The sequence below is a fragment of the Gouania willdenowi genome, chromosome 1 (genome assembly GCF_900634775.1).
Source record: "Gouania willdenowi chromosome 1, fGouWil2.1, whole genome shotgun sequence".
Taxonomy (NCBI): Eukaryota; Metazoa; Chordata; class Actinopteri; order Blenniiformes; family Gobiesocidae; genus Gouania; species Gouania willdenowi.
Genome location: NC_041044.1, coordinates 30,779,730 through 30,799,913, shown reverse-complemented (window position 1 = coordinate 30,799,913; position 20,184 = coordinate 30,779,730). Strand labels below are relative to the sequence as shown.

Sequence of the window (20,184 nt, the reverse complement as noted above, 5' to 3'; positions counted from 1 at the left end):
GTGGAACTGTTGGGTTTTTCATTAAAACATGCCTTTATTCGTTATATGATACGTGCCATGAAATGACTTTGTTCTATTAGGTGTTATTTAAATAACATTGAATTGAAGGTTTATGCATGTTTGACCACTGGGTTTTAACCTAGTTGGATGTAGAATTATTGGTACGGGATTTTAGGTCTAAGTTTCAAGTTATTGAATCAGAATCAGAATCAACTTTATTGGCCATGTAATGTATTTTATACACACAAGGAATCTGACTTGGTGAACTGTTTGCTATGTCTATATGCAGTGTCAGACATAGCATAATATCTAAAATGATTTGGTAATAGCAAGTCTAGTTTTTTTTTTTTTTTTTTCATTACACAGCAAAGGAATTACCAAAACAATATCTGGAGTAGTTTGTTTGAAAAAAGACATTGAAGCCGTTTCTCCTTTACAAACAGAACAAATAAAAACAGCTGCACTAATCATCAGACTAATTGTGGGAATAATTTTATATAGCTATAAGAGGAGAGAAGAAAAATATGTGCGGCACAATATGTGAGCCAGTTTTGCTAAAGGGACTCCTAGAATCAGCCATCAGTCACAACATGACCTGAAGAGACTACTTGACAGATGCGTTCATTATAGATAAGATGACAGGGGGTACAACACATGGCTCATTACGAGTGGCTCTTCCAAGCCGGTTACAGTTAGAATACAAATTTACTATATGAAAGGCAGGGAATAAAAAAGGTTGGCATCAGCAATTACTTTATTTTAACAACAAAAAATGAATAAAAAATACATTTGTATATAGCCTACGGCCTGTGTGAATGAGAGATAACAGGTGTGATCAGTTATTTCTGTAAACAAGGACAAATTTAAAATTACTCAAAAATGTGAGGTAAATCAGGCATATTTGAGCACTAAATTCTTCTAATTAATTATATCTAAATAAAAGACACCTGTACTAGTTGTGTTGCAAACAACTGTGTTTTTAGTATTAATAATAAATTAGTGGGTCCCAAACTTTTCACAGTCCCGAACCCCTTCAGACTTTTAAACTGAAGCCATGTACCCCCTACTGCTGCACACTTAAAAAACATAATCATGTAATGCAGTGTATTTCAATGTGGTCTCCTGAAATAGATAGTAATTTATAATTAACAAAATTTAACAAAAAAAAAATACTGAAGCTGTGTGAAGTACCCTCCTGCTTCAAAAGCTCCAGCATCATCCCAGTCCCAAAGAAACCTGCCATCACAGGACTCAATGACTATCGACCCATTGCTCTGACGTCCGTAGTTATGAAGTCCTTTGAGAGGCTGGTATTGAGCCACCTGAAGGACATCACAGGACCCCTGCTGGACCCCCTGCAGTTTGCCTATCGGGCAAACAGGTCGGTCGAGGATGCAGTCAACGTGGGACTGAATCTTGCATCACCTCGACTCCCCAGGGGCCTACGATAGGATCCTGTTTGTGGATTTCAGCTCTGCGTTCAACACCATCATCCCGGACATCCTTCACCAGAAACTCACCCAGCTCACAGTGCCGGCCTCCACCTGTCAGTGGATCACCAACTTCCTGACTGACAGGAAGCAGCAAGTAAGGCTGGGAAGCATCACATCTAGCACCCGGTCACTCAGCACTGGCGCCCCCCAGGGGTGTGTTCTCTCCCCACTCCTATTCTCCCTCTACACCAATGACTGCACCTCAGGGGACCCCACTGTGAAACTCCTGAAGTTTGCAGACGACACCACCGTCATCGGTCTCATCCGGGATGGGGACGAGTCTGCCTTCAGACGGGAGGTGGAACAGCTGGCTCTCTGGTGCAGTCAGAACCACCTGGAACTGAACCCGCTCAAGACTGTGGAGATGACAGTGGACTTCAGGAGAAATCCCCCCCCCACTCCCCCCTCTTACCATTCTGAATAGCGAAGTGGCTACCGTGGACTCTTTCAGGTTCCTGGGATCCACAATCTCACAGGACCTGAAGTGGACCTCCCACATAGACACAACCAGAAAAAAGGCACAGCAGAGGATGTACTTCCTGTGTCAGCTGAGGAAGTTCAACCTGCCACAGGAGCTGCTGATCATGTTCTACACCTCCATCATTCAGTCTGTTCTGTGCACCTCCATCACTGTCTGGTTTGGATCTACAACCAAAGTAGACAGACACAGACTACAAAGGATAATCAGGACTGCAGAAAAGATCATTGGTGTTGATCTGCCCTCCATCTAAGACTTATACCTGTCCAGGGTCAGGAAATGGGCAGGTAGCATCACTGCAGACCCCTCACACCCTGCACACAATCTGTTCAAACTCCTCCCCTTCCGGCAGACACTACAGATCACTGTACGCCAAAACTACCCGCCATAAAAACAGTTTATTCCCCCAGGCTGTCACTCTGATCAACACTAAACAGTCATAGAGTGTCAGACCTGTTTCTGTTACTGTGAAATAACCATGGAACTAAACATAACAACCCTGGATCAACCTGTCACTGAGAATGTTCATGTACATACTATTTAATTGAAATGTTTACCTGCACTACTCATCAATGCACTAGTGCACTATTATCTTATTATTATTATATTTTGTTATTATTATTGTTATTATTATATTTTATTATTATTATATTTTATTATTATTATATTTTATTATTATTATATTTTATTATTATTATATTTTATTATTATTATTATTATTATTATTATTATTATTATTATTATTATTATTATTATTATTATTATTATCTTATTTTATTTTATTTTATTTTATTTAGTTTTGCACATATTAGTCTAACTACTGTTTATATTTATGTTTATATATATATTTTTTTTTTTCTAGTTGATTGTTATTATTTAATGTTTACACTATCAGAGAGAGCACAGTTCACCAAGTCAAATTCCTCGTGTATAACATACATTACTTGGTCAATAAAGTTGATTCTGATTCTGATTTTTAAAACATTTTGATTTTTTTTTAAATTACAACACCACACACACAAAATAATCTTAAATAACTGTATTCTATACTTTCACTTTCTTAAAGGTGACATTTTTCACCCATCTCCATTTGTTCTAAGATCCCCAAGAACATAGCATTTGAGGTTTATTTTCCCAAACTCGCCTGTTTTCCAGAGTTTCACCCTCTGAAAAGTCCATTTCTGAGCAATTCTACACAAACAGGCTGAGTGGCGGCCTACTTATGCATATTCATGAGTGGGCGTGTCTATAGACGGGACACTGACTTCCTCCTCCCCGCACGGTGACGTAGGGCCAGAGGAGCATGTGTATGAAGCCCAAATAGCACTTTTATCATGTTTAAAGCACAGAAAAGTTAATTTAGCTTAACATGGTCAATTTAAATATAAATCTCGTTCAAATATCAGAAATCAGAAATGCTTTATTAGCCAAGTGCAGTTTTTTAAGACAGTACAAGGAATTTGACTTGGTAGTCAATATAATGCATATTAGTACTTTGTGCACTAATCCTGGCAACAACAGCATTATCAAAAAAACTAATTCTAGAAAGAAAAATAAGTCTCTAGAGATGCCAAAAATTTGTGTTATTAAAACTGGGTCACTACCCAAAAAAGGTTGGAAACCACTGACGTAATGTCAGACAATGAAAACCCTACAGTACAATTTGTCTCTGAATTTTACCTATCCTGTTGAGGAATAATGCATAATAATAAATTAAAATAATAATAATCTTTAAGGAATGTAAATCGGTAAAGCAATGTACTGTAGCTCTTGTCCTATTGGTGCTTTTTTGATGAGATTTGACTACTAGAAGGTAGTCTTACATCGGCTAATGTGTAATTTGTTGTATTGCATGCAGGCCCCTGACTGCTGGTTGATTCATAGTTTCCAATTTTTATTTTATTTCATGTACCCTTTATGACAATTTGCGTACCCCACTTTGGGAACCTAGGTAATGAACAATACGTTCAAATTAATATTATTTATATATAATATCATTTGTTTTCCTAAAAAAACGAACATTGTAAAAGTAATAATTGTATTTTTCAGGTGAAACTAATGGGGAGCAGCCATTTTTGGCTGGATGTGAAGTCAAGTAGTAAATTCCAGGTTAGCTACTGCAGGTAAACAGGCTGTAGGTCGACTCCGTTTTAGACGTAAAAATGTGGCTATGTGATAAAACGGGGTGTGTGTAAATATCTGTTGGACTCAGAGAGAGATAAAGCTTGTGAGGACAGTCATCATCACTTTCATGTGATTCAGAAAAAAGGCTGCCAGAGACGGCAGATGGCCATCACCCGGTGCTGATGCCCACTGCCCTCCGTCCTGAGAACTGACGCACCATGAACTCATAGTGGACTGCTTGGAAGGCTGCATTACAGCTACAGTATAATAAATCTGCATGGATATGTTCTCCACAAACCATCGCTGAAAATGGTTTTCATTGATGGGATGATTGGTTGGTACTTTAGCACACTTGTACCTGAGAGTGACCTAACAAACAGATGAGTTATCCTTCTCAATCAAGACTCAAGTGACTCCCAAACACGTGGAATAATTATAAAGTAAATACTCTTAATTAGACAACATAATAGAAGGGAGTTACTACCAGCCTGTGAAAATGCTGCAATTGTACCTGTGGCGCGACCAACACAGGAATAAGATTTTTAGACTAAACCTTTATATCCAATCACAATCTTTTGATAGAGCTTTCAATTGAAGTTTACAAAGGATACGACTAACACAAATGGATAGAAATAATGGAATTAACAACCAGAAACAAAAAATCGGTTCTTTCTCAGAACCAGCTCCCAGTAATCCAATTCCTAGGAATCGTTTGTGTGTTTGTATTTCAATTCCACTTATCGCTTCCTCTTACGTCACAAATATGTAACGATAAACTCCTCCAGGTCCTGTATATTGTGTTCATGCTAGCACCAAGTGAAGCTCCTTCCACCATATAGTCCACTGAGGAGAATCCACCTCCTCCACCCGCAGCTGTGCTGTCCTCCGTTCTCTGTTTGGAGCATCTCTGTTGCTTCTTGCACGAACTTTTCTTCCAAAAACAACAAACTTCAGCAAGAACACACACCTCGTCGCCAGTCTATGTTCTCATAACAAGTAATCAAACACGGGAGACGGACTGGTACTGATTGTAGTCTTTAGTTTGCTCTTTCACACGTTCACACACACGGCTGATGACATCACATGTAACAACGGGGACGGCGTCTCTGAAGGTCCATTTATAGAAATGTAAACAAAGGCTAAACTAAAGCTTTACCATTTAAATACATAACAATAAGTGCAGCTGTGCTTCTGGTTAATATGTTCTTTTTTTTTTTTTTTACAGAAGAATTATTTGTTTTATGTCTGAATTAGTTTTGGATCAAGTTGTTCAAGTTCAGAAATAAAAAAGACAAAGATAATATAATAAAGAGTTAAAGCAAACAAATCAATTTGTATTATTTAATTCCCTCACCCAATGGGAATCATTAAGGAATCAAATTGATAAGCAGTATCGATAATGGAATTGGAATTGCTAAATTCTTATCAATTCTCATCCCTATTGGTCAAGCTTGATCTCTTGAGATTTGGTGAGATGTGAGTGTACCATTTAGGGTGTACTCACACTGGCAACCAGGGCCGTTCCTAACCAGCTCTGTCCATGTGTGAAACCATGGGGGGCCATTGTCTGGCCTGCGTAGGTGTGAACTGCACCGCAGGGGGGTTAACGGCCCGATGGTCCTGCTGGAAGAGGTGGTCCAAACAGCGTGCCAGACTGGCACGGTTGGCCGCGCATGCGCACGCACAACTCGACCCGCGCGCAAAATGTGATGACGTTGGTACCGCGCAACGCTTTACGCCACATAAACATCCGCATACCGCAATGATAGCGGTGTCAGAAGTGCTCGTTAGCCGATGAAAAGTTCAGAGTTGGCGTTACCTGATATATATATATATATATATGAACAACACCACAGAGAACTCATGGAGGAAGAGGACAACATGACCGTCAGGACTTCTCTTTGTTCAGCCGACAGCGGGACAGTAACGGAGTGTAGCAGCTCATCATCAGGTCCGGGTATTTCCGAGGGTATAAATATACATATAAACACATATTACTGGTATATTAACCCATATAAACCAGAAAAAATGGAAATTGGACATTGTACTGCTGCTAATGTATAAATAATATAAATATATATATATGGTGTTTCAGTGTTCTGGGACACATACTCACTAACTCTGTAGAATGAAAACAAACAGTGTCTTGGGGAGCAAAGTGTAGTGTATTAATTTATTCATCTAAATGTAACCAAAAACAGAACATCACAAATACAAGCCCAAATAAATGAAATGTCTGAAAGAAAGGGTAATAATTTTCCAAACAAAAATCAATAAGCCAGAAATAAAGTGCAACTTTTTGCACAATGTAACATGAACCTTAAAAACAAAACATTTAAACATTGGAAGTACAAGGATGGGAATATTATGACAGCAGAACCTGGAAAAAGACTGCAAATTGTTGCAACTATTTATTTATTTTTAATCTTATTTTAGTTCTCTTCTTAGGTCGTGTCGTGTTAGTGCACATGTGGCAATACCAATTTTCAGTATGTGGAGTTCCTGTTAGTCCTGCACAACTATAATGAATTGCTCAGAAATCTACATGTGTCCTGTTCTCAAAATACCAGTAATATGTTACACATTTGCAGCCGTAAAATGTCCCATTTCTATATTTTTTGGTTTATATGGGTTAATATACCAGTAATGTGTTTATATGCATGTTTATACCCTCAAAATTACCATGGAATTTTGGGTTTTACTTGGACCCCTCATCATCACGTCTCTGCAGAAGACCCTCCGCTGCACCTCAGCACTTTAACAACTCACTAATTTCAATACACTATTTCTACCTTTGTTTTTCTGTTTGCATGTCATTTGCTTTGTATTTAATAAAATGGTTTCTCCAACAGTTGGTTAAATCTACACATTTATACTGTATATAATGCACATGCAGGATGATGTGTAACAATAATCAGTAAAATTAGCTGTAAACACATTTTGTAGAACTAAATATAAGGTTATGCTGTGAACAGAAAGAAAGAAAGACGAGCCAGATAATTATAAACTTTAGAATATAATACAATCATAACTTTTAATCATGAATATGACTATACTCAAAACAACAAACTTTGATATCTTTGTCACACAATATCTAAGCTTCCAGTGAATAATTTACAAAAAAAAAAAAAAAAGTTCACTGATGGTGACATTGAGATCTCAATGTCACCATCAGTGAACTTTTTTTTATTTGTAAATTATTCACTGGAAGCTTCTCTGGTGGCGTGTGCAGTGGTTATTATTATTATTATTGTATGAAGCCAACATTACTGCAGCTCTGCACATCATTTTTGTCCTGTTAAAGCATTTTTATACAAAGACTTAAAAACAATCTGAAATTAGTGCTGACTCAAGTAAATCACCTTTATTATGCATTATAACAATCTGTTCCTTAAGTCTCTAAATTATTGAAACAAGTAAAAACATCTAAAAAATAAAATTGCAGATAATTAAATAATCATTTATTATACATTTCAATAAATAAGTGCATCCCATGTTGACTCTGAGTTTTATTCTGTCTGTTGTCTGTAGAAGTGATGGGTCTAGATCAGATGATGAAAACTCAGCTCATGGTTTTAATGTCCAGGGAGGGGCGTGTCCACTCTGCATGGACTTAAAGAAGAAGAAATAAAAGAAGAGTTAGATAATGTCATGTTCATCAAAAGGAAAACTGAAAGTGATGGAGATAAATATGCTCAGATGGACACAGACACACACACAAAGTTCAAACAAACACACAAATACTCTGTCCTAAACTGTCTCACAGATTAAAAGCATCTATTTACACTTATATTAATGTACACAAAGACTAGCTCCACAAAATCAGAACGACATTTATTGATCCAGAAATTAAACTGATCTTACCTTTATAGGCTCAGTTTCCTCCTTTGTTTTCAAATCCATTTGAACCTCCATTCATGGTGGTTTTTATCGTCAGAGAGAGTCTTTCATTTTCAATAAATCCACCATTATTTGGTCTGTTTTAATCTCATTCTTTCTCACTCACTTGGTTCTCTCTGTTCCTTGTGTCAATTTCGTCAAAACAAAGCGGCATCTTTAATGTTTCCGTTACGTGTGAGTAAAATTACCGCAATGTACCGACACTGGCTGTAAAGAGCAACTTATTATCTTTCATAAACTGGTGGAATTTCTCCGATAGAACAAATATGAGCAGAGTTACGGTCATTTAAATTAACGTGATGCGTTCAGGGGCCCTGGGAAACCCAGTCCGTGAAAAGAGCACGTGTCTGGGTAAATCTGGGTGTCTGGGTTACCCTATGCAACAGAAAATATGAAATTAACAGAATGTACCGTCAACAACAAACCCAGAGTCGCTTAATTGTGACGTAACGCCATACGTGTGTCATAAATTAACGTGATGATGTGTTTCTCTGTGGGAACCGAGTTGAGCTGGTGATCACGTCCGTTCTACCGTGTCAGAAAAGGGACAGGGAAGGGGGGGGTTCCTGCTGTGAGCTTGGAACGGCCCCAGTTGCCAGTGTGAGTACACCCTTAGACTTTTAAAGCATTGAAACTTACCTAATCGCAAGGAAGCATTTCTGGCATGATTGTGTGATGTTTAGTATGTCAGTATTTACATCAAATTCAGGAAAGCTGATAAAACGGAAATAAAACTTAAATAGTTACTCTAAATTGGAGAAGAAGAAAAAAAAGAAAAAAACTGAACTGGGTATATACTATGAAACAGAATTTTTAGAACCTCGCTATACAAATGAAGGTGAAGGCCAGATACATACGTATACCTTTTAAATAATTACAACACCAAAGTCAGCTCACCTGACTCCTTCAAATGTGCCATGAATATAAATGTATTTTCATTTTCACACAGAAATTAAACTACAGGACAAATATACTGTATTGAAAATATCTAGCTCATACTATACTTTTAAAAAACCAACTAAACCAAACCAGTGCCAGATTAGACCTCGAATATTCAAGCATGAGTTGACATGCTAATTACTGAGCCACAAAACGCAAAGATTACTCATTAGCTTGCCTTGACATTTTATTCTAATCTGTTCGGAAGCCTCCGGGTCAAAGCTCAGTTGATTTCACGAACAATTTTAATTACTTGTAAATGTGCTAATTAAAATGCATTTATCTTTCCCCCTACTTTCAGCATCATATTTCTTGTTTGAAAAAGTAAATAATCAACAATGAATAAATGGAGAAAAACTTGTCATGTTGTGTTACGGTACATATCTGTGTTTATTCAGAGGTTTTTGTATTAGGCTTTGCTTTTGGAATTTTAAAGGTCTTGTTTAGATTGATATATTATGTCTCACGTGTACATTTTCAGCTTGTGTTTCATTCAGATAAAGATGAAAAGTGTTTTTGTTTTTTTTTTGTTTTATCCTTTTGGTAGAGGAATCTAACTCTCTACAAACACATCATACAATCATTTTTTTCAAGTCTACTTTAAGTTCCGAGGTCACAAATTTCAGCCATTCTACTTCATACACCAAACTTAACTTGAAACATTCTTTAACCAATAGAGCTACGATTATTTTTTAAAAACATATTTATATTCATGTTGTGAACTACAGTAACATCTGTTTAAATAGGAGTCTTTTCACAGAGTCAAAGCTTGATCTGACATTGAAGGGTTACTTGAATTAACCTGGATTCATTATGACGTTTTCACATTTTGTTTGGGGGCATGTATGGTTGAAATGTATTATCATCAAAATGTGTTTTCAATGAAATTGTCGCCTGTGTAGAAGCAAGACTTAATTAAGAAATATGGTCTCCAGGTCGATATTCAGTTATGACTCAAATCCACAATCTATCGTGAAGAGTTACATTCAGACCATCACATCCAGTGTCTATACTATTCCATTGGGATGATAATTTACTTTATGCTATCATATAAGAAAACATGAGCTTCTTTTTTACATGGTTTCTCCATGCTGGTTTCCAGATGGCAGGAAACACTGATATGAATCAAGAGCTGGTAAATCCCATATGGTTGTAGCTTTTACCTCTTCTTTGGGTCCAATCATGTATCTAAAAGCCTCATAATTGATGATCCATGATTGATGACATTCTTTCTGTTTCTTTTCTTTTTTTTTCCTTTATTTGCTGTAATTTTAGCTTTGATCTTAATCTTGATTCTTAAAGGTTTTACCCTGCTTTTTAATGGATAAATTATTATTATTATTATTATTATTATTATTATTATTATTATTATTATTATTATTATTATTATTATTATTTATGTATTTATTTTAATCAGATATCTATTAATATGTCAACAAACATGAAATGAGGCCTACATCTAGAGAAGATATGTGGTTAATGTTGGAGTACTTATCAGTACAAAGAATATTCATTTGCAGTATTATACAAAATAACTTACTCCATGAAGACAAAAGACAGTTGCAAATAAACATTTGAAAAACAAAAAGTACAGAAAAATGACAGAAACAACACCACAGACGTGAAAAACAACAAAAGTACACAAAATGACTCCAAAAACACACAAAACAACAACAGAAATATGCAAGAAGACAAAAAATACACAAAAGGAACAACAAATGTACAAAATTACAACAAAAATACACAAAATAAAACAAAAACACAAAAAAAACTACAACAATATTACACAAAAACACACCTTTGTTGAAATTATTCAACATTCTACATGCTTAATGTATTGTTGATGCGGCTCTCGGATCGGACAGTCACAATTCCGACAAAAACCGTATGCAGTGCCTACTGAAAAGATGTATTTCTATAGTTATTCATCTCCCATCTGGTGTGGGACAAAAGACTGACTCTTGTGTTTTCAGTTCATGTTCTAATCGAGATCATTTCTATCATCATTTTGTGTATTTTGACATTGTTTGTCTGTTCTTTTTATTGTGCAATATATTTTTCTATTATTTGATGTATTTTTGTTGTCGTTTCTGTGTGTTGTTGGTATTATTTAAATTATTCTCTGTGTTTTTGGTGTTTGGTTGTTCCTTATGCTGTCTTGTATGTTTCTTTGTTATTTTTGTGTTATTTTGTAGTGATCTTGTGTATTTTTTAGGTCTAATTTTGTGTATTTTGTTGTTTGTTCTTTTTATTATTCAGCATATTTTTCTCTTATTTGGTGCGTTTTTGTTGTTGTTTTGTGAGTTGCTGGTAAGTTTAGTATGATTATTGTTTCTGACAAAAAACAAACATTATAAAAACCCAATATTTTTTATGTCCACACGACCCTGAAAATAGGACAAAGCGGATCTGAAAATGGATGAATATTTCCTCTTTCTCAAGTACCCCCTGTAGTGCATCGCGTACCCCTTGTGGCACACATATTCCCATTTGAGTACCACTGGTGTAGAATGTTGAGCACTTACATTTTCTAAAAAAAAAAGATTGGAGTAGGAACCATATGTCTTGCTGTCATTCCCTGTTTCCTTTCAAAAATGCTTTCTTTCTGTCATTTTTGATAATCTGTCCCAATATTGGATCCCTTGGGTTCACCATAGAAATGGAGAAAAAGGAGATGTTCAGTAGCTGGAGTCTGCTCCACCCTAAAGGAGGCAGTGCCACCTTCATGTTAGACAAAACTTGGGCTTTGTTTGACATAATTACATTACCAGTATAATGCCTTCATGTGTGCTGAGAGCGAGCCCTCCCCTCTAGGATGAGAACTCAAACACACCGCCCATTATGTCAAGTCAACCCCTGAGTCAATAGAGCATCCTGTCAGAGTGAACACCGCCTGCCAGGCTGTCAAACAGCCCTACCAAATGCCCACAGGGCTGGTGGTTACGTTATTGCCTCAGCAAAATTCCCACCGTGGTCTTCAAAGGTCAGGAAGAATACAATTATTGCAGTGCTCTGAAAGCTACAGGCAGATTTGTATAAAAGCCTCAGCAGGAAATAAGTGAAACTGCACAACAGGACTTAAATAAACATGTTTCCTTTGTCTGAGAGAAAACACTGGCTGCAGTGTGCTTGTGGTTATAATTAGATAATGGTATGATAATCTATATATTCCACTTCTTTTTAGACTGAATGTATACATTAGAATACATTGATTTTTTTTTTTCTAAAAACAAAAAACAAAAAAAATGGTGTCCGCCTTTTTTGCAAGTGAGCAAGTTTCAACAAGGACAATCCCATTTTCTGCTTATTGGAAAACGTTTACAAATGATTATTGACCTGGACCTGTGCCTTCTGTAAGAAGTATATATTATTAAATGCTGCAGTTTAAACACAACATTTTAAAGTTTAATCAAATGTCTGCTGATTGTGTCAAAACCCAATTTAGTTACAAATCGCAGTTTAGGAACAATCATTTTAAAGGACTGAAAGCGATGACGACAGTTAGGACGGCAGCCCAGATTGCCTACAATTCGCCACTTGGTTTTTTTTTCAACCCTTGGGATGTCATCACGTTATTGAGTGGTAACAGAAAAATAACTCATTCCCAGGTGTTGTTTTTAGGCAGTGGCAATCCGTATGGTTGCCGTATCAATATACCGACATTCTATCCGTACGCAGCGCCCCTATTTGGCCAGTTTAGGTTGTGTGACTAAGACTAAAAATTACCCTAGAACTAACTAACACTAAGCCTAAAAATTGTTGCGATATTGGGTTATAACCTAGCCCTAACCCAACGTGTGTGTACATCGGTAACCGTACCAATAGCAGCGGGGGTTGTCCGTACGGCAACCGTACAAATAGACACTTTCTTGTTTTTATGATGTTTCTAATATGACCCTAAAAACGCTGTTTGTAATTGAATTTAGGAATTGGTTTTCTAAATCTTAATTCTGGAAAATAAACATCATACTGGTATGTTGAATGGAAGACAAATAAAATAGCACTCAGAATGTGTGTGTCGAAAGATTGTGTGCCTTGAATACTGCAACTGTGTTGATATGGATTTGATATCAGTCAAAGTTTGTGTCAAACATTTGAAACCAGCACATTGTTGAGGTAATACGCTTTTATTTGATACAGTATATAACAAATCTTAGGTTGCATATTTTCTGGATGCAGAAGTAGCTTCAAGAAAAATCAGTTTAGTCTGTAATGATCACAATAATTGAAAGAAAATTGAAGGAAAAGTTGTTGTTGTTGCTTTTTTAACCAAATAATCTATCTGACATTAGATAACTCTTACTAACATTTGAGAACTCGTTGTGGTGAATATAGCTCATTTTTGCGCAAAAGGACATAAAAGATAGATGAGCTAACTAACATCAATAATTTATAATAATGTAGTTTTTTGCTGTGAATTTTATTTTCTTAAAGAGCTATACTTTAAATTAAAAATGACACATATTGCTCAGAAAAGCGTATTTAACTCAAATTCATTATTATTATTATTATTATTATTACTACTACTACTACTTATGTCATGAGTCTGCTTAGTTAGTTATGGTTTACCTCCTTATTCACTCCCTGTTCCTTGATTTTGCCTGTTCCTGTTTTCCTGCTCTCCACAGCTGCTCCTCATTCCCTAGTCAAGTTGGAGGAGGTTATATATACTCCCTCTGTTCTGTCAGTCTCTTGCTAGATGGTCAAACCGTTAAGAGAGACTTCAAACTCCTAGAAAGTATTGAGAGTTCCTGAGTTTGATTATTAAAGTGGGGAATTGAGAGTTCCTGTTTTTGATTATTAAGTGTGGAATCTGAGTTCTTTATTAAATAACAAATCCGAATGGGGAATATTTCAGTTGTCTTCCTGGTTTTGTGCAGGGCCCGTTTATTCAATCTTATTTAGATATTTCAGTATCTGTCTACTCCTTCCTGCGTTGCATTTGAGTTCTTCTGTATACCTGTGATAGTACCATCTAGCCAGATATGAACTCAGCATCACAGAAGGAAAGCCCAATGGAGCGGCTAGACAGACTAGAGAAGTGTATGGAGCAACATCAGGCTCAGTTACAATCTGCTACTTCTGATGTTCGTCAGGCAGCTGCAGCTAATGATCAGTCCATTGCTACTCTGTCTGCTCAGATCCAACAGCTGGCAGTTACTGTCACTCAGTTAGTCACTGCTGTTGATCCCAATCCTGCACCAGCTCCGCCCCCCGCTGATCTTGCTCCTCCATTACCAGTCTCTGAACCTCGAGTGGGTACCCCAGAGCGCTATGGTGGTGACCCTGAAGGATGTAATCCTTTTCTGACAAACTGCTCCATACTCTTTGCCCTACAACCACATACATTTTCCACCTAGAGGGCCAAGGTGGCTTTTGCCATTAATCATCTGACTGAAAGGGCTCGGTTGTGGGGAACGGCTGAGTGGGAGCGACAGACACCTGCTTGTTCTTCCTTCCAGGCCTTTGCGGATGAACTCCGTAAAGTTTTCGGTGAAACCTCTTTAGGTCCGGACGCAGGGGGAGGTTTACTAGGAATGCGACAAGGGGCCCGCACTGTTTCTGATTATTCTATTGAATTCTGGACCCGAGCCCTTCAGAGCCAGTGGAATGCCGCTGCCCAAACGGATGCTTACCTCCTGGGTCTGAATGACTACATCAAAGATGAGCTGGTTTCACATGACCTTCCCTCATCTCTTGATAAACTGATTGAGCTTGCCACCAGATTGGATCGTCGTATCCAAGGCCAACGGCAAGAAAAGAGGCACAGAATTCCTGAGCGACTTACTGTTCCACGACCACGTCCTCCAGTAGATGTAAACCACTTTCCGGCTCCTCACAATGGTGGTCTCGAGCCTATGCAGGTGGGCCGAACCAGTCTTTCGCCAGAGGAGCGAGAACATCGTCGCCAGAGAAATCTCTGCCTTTACTGTGGAAAGCCCGGCCATTACGTTTTCAGATGTCCGGTAAAAGGGGCACGCTCATCAGTAGAAAGGGGAGTACTGATGAGTCTTTCCTCCACACCATCCCCTATCAAACGACCCCACTTCCAGGCTCGCCTGGTGCTCAAACGTGGTACTCACACCCTGGCTACTTTGATAGATTCAGGCTCTGATATTTGCCTTTTGGATGAAAACCTGGCCCAACAATTAGAGATCGAAAGTGTTCCTCTTCCAGCATCTGTTCCTGCTAATGCTCTGGATGGCAGACTCCTGGGTACTATCACACATCGCACAGTTCCTGTTCATCTGATACTGGCTGGCAGGCACCATGAGACTGTCCAATTTCACATTCTGAAGACACCACAACATCCTGTTATTCTGGGGTTCCCTTGGCTTCTCCGACATAACCCGCATATCAATTGGTCTACAGGTTCCTTTATTAGTTGGAGTCCGTATTGCCATCAGATCTGCCTGAAACAAGCGATACCAGCACCAGGCATGCCCATTGGTTCACACAACCAGTTCATCCCCTTACAGGTGACGAAGAAACGAGCGTCCGCCAACAAAAAGAATCAAAAACCTCGTGAGTTTTACAACGCGGCTCAAACGGTGGCAAAGAACGAGTCATTGAAATGTGCGACGTCGCCGCCGTCGGCTCTCTGCCAATCACAGGCCAGTAAACCCAGTCACGCTCTCACCGGTTCCGAAGTCGTTTCCAGGACGAAGGAGGTGGCGACGCACACTCCACCTCGGCACAACAACAACGCAGCAGCGGCGGGCCACACCCCTGGCTCCGCCTCCAAAAGGAAACAGAGGAAGTTGGCCGTCAACTTTGAAGCAGCGAAAGTGAATGAAATGGAGAACTCCAGACAGAACGACTTCTCTGGGGAAGAGCTGGTGGAATTCCACGATAGGATGTTGGAGAGTGAAGAAGAGGAACAAGAACCTGAGACAATCCTGTCCAGCTCCCACGTGGTTGGCCAGCCTCACATGGGACGTGGAGGAACGGGTCAAAGCTGCTCTGGAGGACAGTCCGGGACCCAGCACTTGCCCTGACAATCTCCTTTTTGTTCCTCAGCAGCTCCGGTCGGATGTTCTACAATGGGCCCACAGTTCTAAACTCACATGTCACCCTGGTATCCAGCGGACTAAGGAGTTCCTGCGGCAACGGTTTTGGTGGGGTTCCCTGGATGAAGACACCAGGGATTTTGTCAAATCCTGTCTTGTATGTAATCAGTCAAAACCTACACACCAAGCACCTGCTGGATATCTTCATTCCCTACCTGTTCCTCATCGACCTTGGTCCCATATATCCCTTGACTTTGTTACCGGCTTACCTGCTCCTGACAGTCGTAGATCATTTTAGTAAGATGGCTCATTTCATTCCTCTTCCTAAACTTCCGTCGGCGAAGGAGACCGCCCAAATTATGTTTCTAAATGTTTTTCGCCTGCACGGACTACCTACTGATATTGTCTCGGATCGGGGTCCACAATTCACCTCCATTTTCTGGCGGGAGTTCTGTTCGCTTCTAGGGGCTACTGTCAGCTTGTCTTCAGGTTACCATCCTCAATCAAATGGCCAAACCGAAAGAATTAACCAACAGATGGAAACTATTTTGCGTTGTATGGCTTCCAAGAGCCCGTCCTCCTGGTCCCAACAGTTACTGTGGGTCGAGTCCTCGCATAACACTCTGCAAAGTACGACCACAGGCCTTTCACCTTTTCAATGTGCGTATGGGTATCAGCCACCCTTATTTCCGTCCCAAGAGAAAGAAGCGTCTTGCCCATCTGTTCAGGCCTTCATCAAACGCTGATACAGAACCTGGAAACTGGCACGGAAAGCCCTGCTCCGGTCAGCACATCATTACTCTGCTTCTGCTAATCGCCGCCGCTCTGAGGCTCCTGTATACCAAATAGGCCAGATGGTTTGGCTTTCCACAAAGGATCTCCCTCTTAGAGTTGAGTCCAAGAAACTCGCTCCAAGGTTTATTGGCCCTTTTGAAGTTGAGAAGGTGGTCAACCCTGTGGCTGTGCGTCTCAAGTTACCCAGGGCCATGCGCATTAATGCCACTTTCCATGTCTCGAAGGTTAAACCTGTCCATGAAAGTCCTCTTGCTCCAACCCTACCTCCTCCACCACCAACGCGTCTGATTGATGGGGAACCTGCTTAAACGGTCCGACGCCTTCTCCGTTCCAGGCGCCGTGGCAGAGGACTCCAATACCTAATCGACTGGGAGGGGTATGGTCCTGAGGAGCGATGTTGGGTACCTGCCAGGTTTATCTTGGACCCGCGTCTCATTCGAGCTTTCCATGAACAACATCCGGACCAACCTTCGGCGGCCGTCACTGCTTCTGGCCGATCTGCTTCTGGGGTGCCTTCTGTCCTTCCTCCTGCGGCCTTGGATGACCAGCTGGACAACAGTGGTTCTGTGGAGGAATCGAGTGGTGGTTCTTCTGTCTGTTTGGAAGGGGGTTCTGGGCATTCTGAGGAGTTCTGAACCTCCACCGGGTTCCCCTCCTCCCTCCCGGTGTGGTGGTTGCTGTTGGAACGGCAGGAGCCGTCCCTTGAGAGGGGGGTTCTGTCATGAGTCTGCTTAGTTAGTTATGGTTTACCTCCTTATTCACTCCCTGTTCCTGTCCATGTTTTCCTGCCTGCCCAGTTTTCCTGCTCTCCACAGCTGCTCCTCATTCCCTCGTCAAGTTGGAGGAGGTTACTTATACTCCCTCTGTTCTGTCAGTCTCTTGCTAGATGGTCAACCCGTTAAGAGAGACTTCAAACTCCTACAAAGTATTGAGAGTTCCTGTTTTTGATTATTAAGTGTGGAATCTGAGTTCTTTATTAAATAACAAATCCGAGTGGGGAATATTTCACTTGTCTTCCTGGTTTTGTGCGGGGCCCGTTTATTCAATCTTTCAATCTTATTTAGATATTTCAGTATCTGTCTACTCCTTCCTGCGTTGCATTTGAGTTCTTCTGTATACCTGTGATAACTTAGGTCAGTGTAAGATGATGTATTAATGTCTATTTTACATAAGACTTAAACGTCACTTTGTGTAAAAAAAAAAAATACAGTGAAAGAACCTGAACTTGTTTTGGCTAAACTGGTGCCCATTTTAACTGGTGACCAACTTCTGAGCTCAATCATGAGAAAAATGGTTCAATTGTTTCCTCTTTTTATTCTACAGAAATATTGCATAAAGGAATGTGGAGGAATGTGGCAAGAGCTGCTCCTCCTATTAAAAACTATATAAAAAAAAATCCTCACATTTGAATAAATTAGTGGATTTTTCATACTTTCACAGAAAGGGTTTTTAATTAATGAGAGTCTCCCAAAGGCTTTCAGATGCATTTGCACATTTCACTTCATCAAAAAAGATTACAGTTAGTATTTTTGTTTTTTAAGTGAAATATATCAATGTTATTTATTTATTTTAAGAAAAAGAAGAAAAAAAAAAAAGATTAATTATGCTCCAAAATGAGTGCAGTGAGTCAATTGTATTGTTAACTCACCTGTCGACGCAAGTCCCGAGTCTTTTTGGTCATTTTGTCAATGGCTGAATTGAGCGGGTCCCCTTTCTCTTTCCTGCCAGTCTGTAAAAGGCAAAAAATAAAATAAAATACAACATTAGTGATGCTATTCAACATGAGATATTCAAAAGAAATTACATTAACAGGAATGCCTAAAATGAAATACGCTGTTCACACGTCTATCTCATTATTATTCTGACACCATCAGCACCACAGTGCAATGCAAGCAGTAAACAACACATTGTACATGACCTGAGGGATCTAAAGTTCCCAACATGCTGTACTGGTAGCCTGTCATTTAGCTCCAGGCTGTAGGGGTAAGGTAAGGGGTCGTTTTTATTAAATTTTTATATATATATATATATATGCAGTTCTTTTTACACATGTTAAATCTCAAAAGCAACCAAAAACGACATTAGAGACTTGTGATTGAACAATTTAAACGATGTGATGGACAAATGTTTAAAAATGTAGATACATTTTTGTTCCCAGAAAGAGACAGGACAATTACCTTAAACGTTAACATTGTTACCTAGCAACACGCTGCTTTGGAAACAGCTATAGCAGTAGTAGCTGTAAGATTAGTCATTGTCAGATTTTAAGCGTTATGCACGTGTCCACATGCCGTTCATGATTTTCCCTGCTTTAAGATAATCAAGCATGGATTTGGAAAGATTTCCTTTTAGTTTTTTGCCACCTGTGCGCTCCATTTACTACTTACAACATGTACTGTTTTTACTATGAGACCATGGCAAGGAGACAGGTGACTTATAGAACTCTAGTTATTGAATTTCCACTTCTACTACTAGAGGTGGGACAGTATTATATATATATATGTATACAGTGAATTCAGGTTTGATTGATTTAGCCTTAGAACCTGTGAGCTTGTTTAATGTATTTAATGCTGTGTGAAAGCACCTCAAAACCCTCACATTGTTCTGGTGTCATGTACATTTTTTTTTTCATGAAAAAGCACTTAAGATGGTTCATCAGCAGATTGTAAAACACAAGCTTCTGTATGAGCAATAGCCGCATACACAAAATATTAGTAGAGTTGCTAGGCAACAGTCGGAACATTCTGGCCGGCATGAGGCTATAAAGGCTGAATTGCCTTCTTGGCCCTTACAGATGAAGCATGAACCTGGCGACACGGATCCCTGTTCATCCATGACTGCTTGAAAGTATATAGGATATTATCTTGAGATGCACTGATTTGGGCACACAATGGGGTCTGATTAAGAGGGCTACTTTGATGTTATCCTGTTTAATGAGATTTCAAACAGGGGTGTCTATTTCTGAGTCTGTGGGGCTATTGTTCTGCCCTTTTGATAATTGAGTGGAACATAATGCCCGATTTTATGTGTCAGACAGCTCAATGAGCCTACAACAAACACAAACCTCATGTGAAAATAAGCCCAGTATGAACACTGCCATCACATTAAAGCACTGGTACATTTTCAGGAGTGGGAATCTTTAGGCGCCTCCTAATTAGAATATGATTATTGTGACTGCAATTAGATTATGATTCGATTATTGTTCCATCATGATACACCTAAATGCAGTATTTTAGAGCAATTATTTGTTTACCAACGTGACCACTCATGAATTGCTGCTTTTAAAAAAATAGCATTTGCATTCAGACACAAATGACAAATGTATGTTTTTTTTTATTTTTTTACCATTTATTAGAGCAGCCGATATCTGAAAACTGTTAAGTTAGAACTACATGATAAAGTGCCAAAGTAACAGCCTACTTGCTTTTAATATATACAATAAATT

The 20,184-nt window shown here is 39.0% G+C and overlaps 1 protein-coding gene across 1 annotated transcript in view; it reads right to left on the bottom strand.

Annotated features, from left to right (window-relative positions):
- ctnna2 (catenin (cadherin-associated protein), alpha 2) overlaps positions 1-20,184 on the bottom strand; it is a 342,575-nt gene that overhangs the window by 106,297 nt on the left and 216,094 nt on the right. Inside the window, exon 8 of the mRNA XM_028456891.1 lies at positions 18,388-18,468. Within this exon, the coding sequence (XP_028312692.1) occupies positions 18,388-18,468 (81 nt within the window). The remainder of the gene's footprint in view (positions 1-18,387; positions 18,469-20,184) is intronic.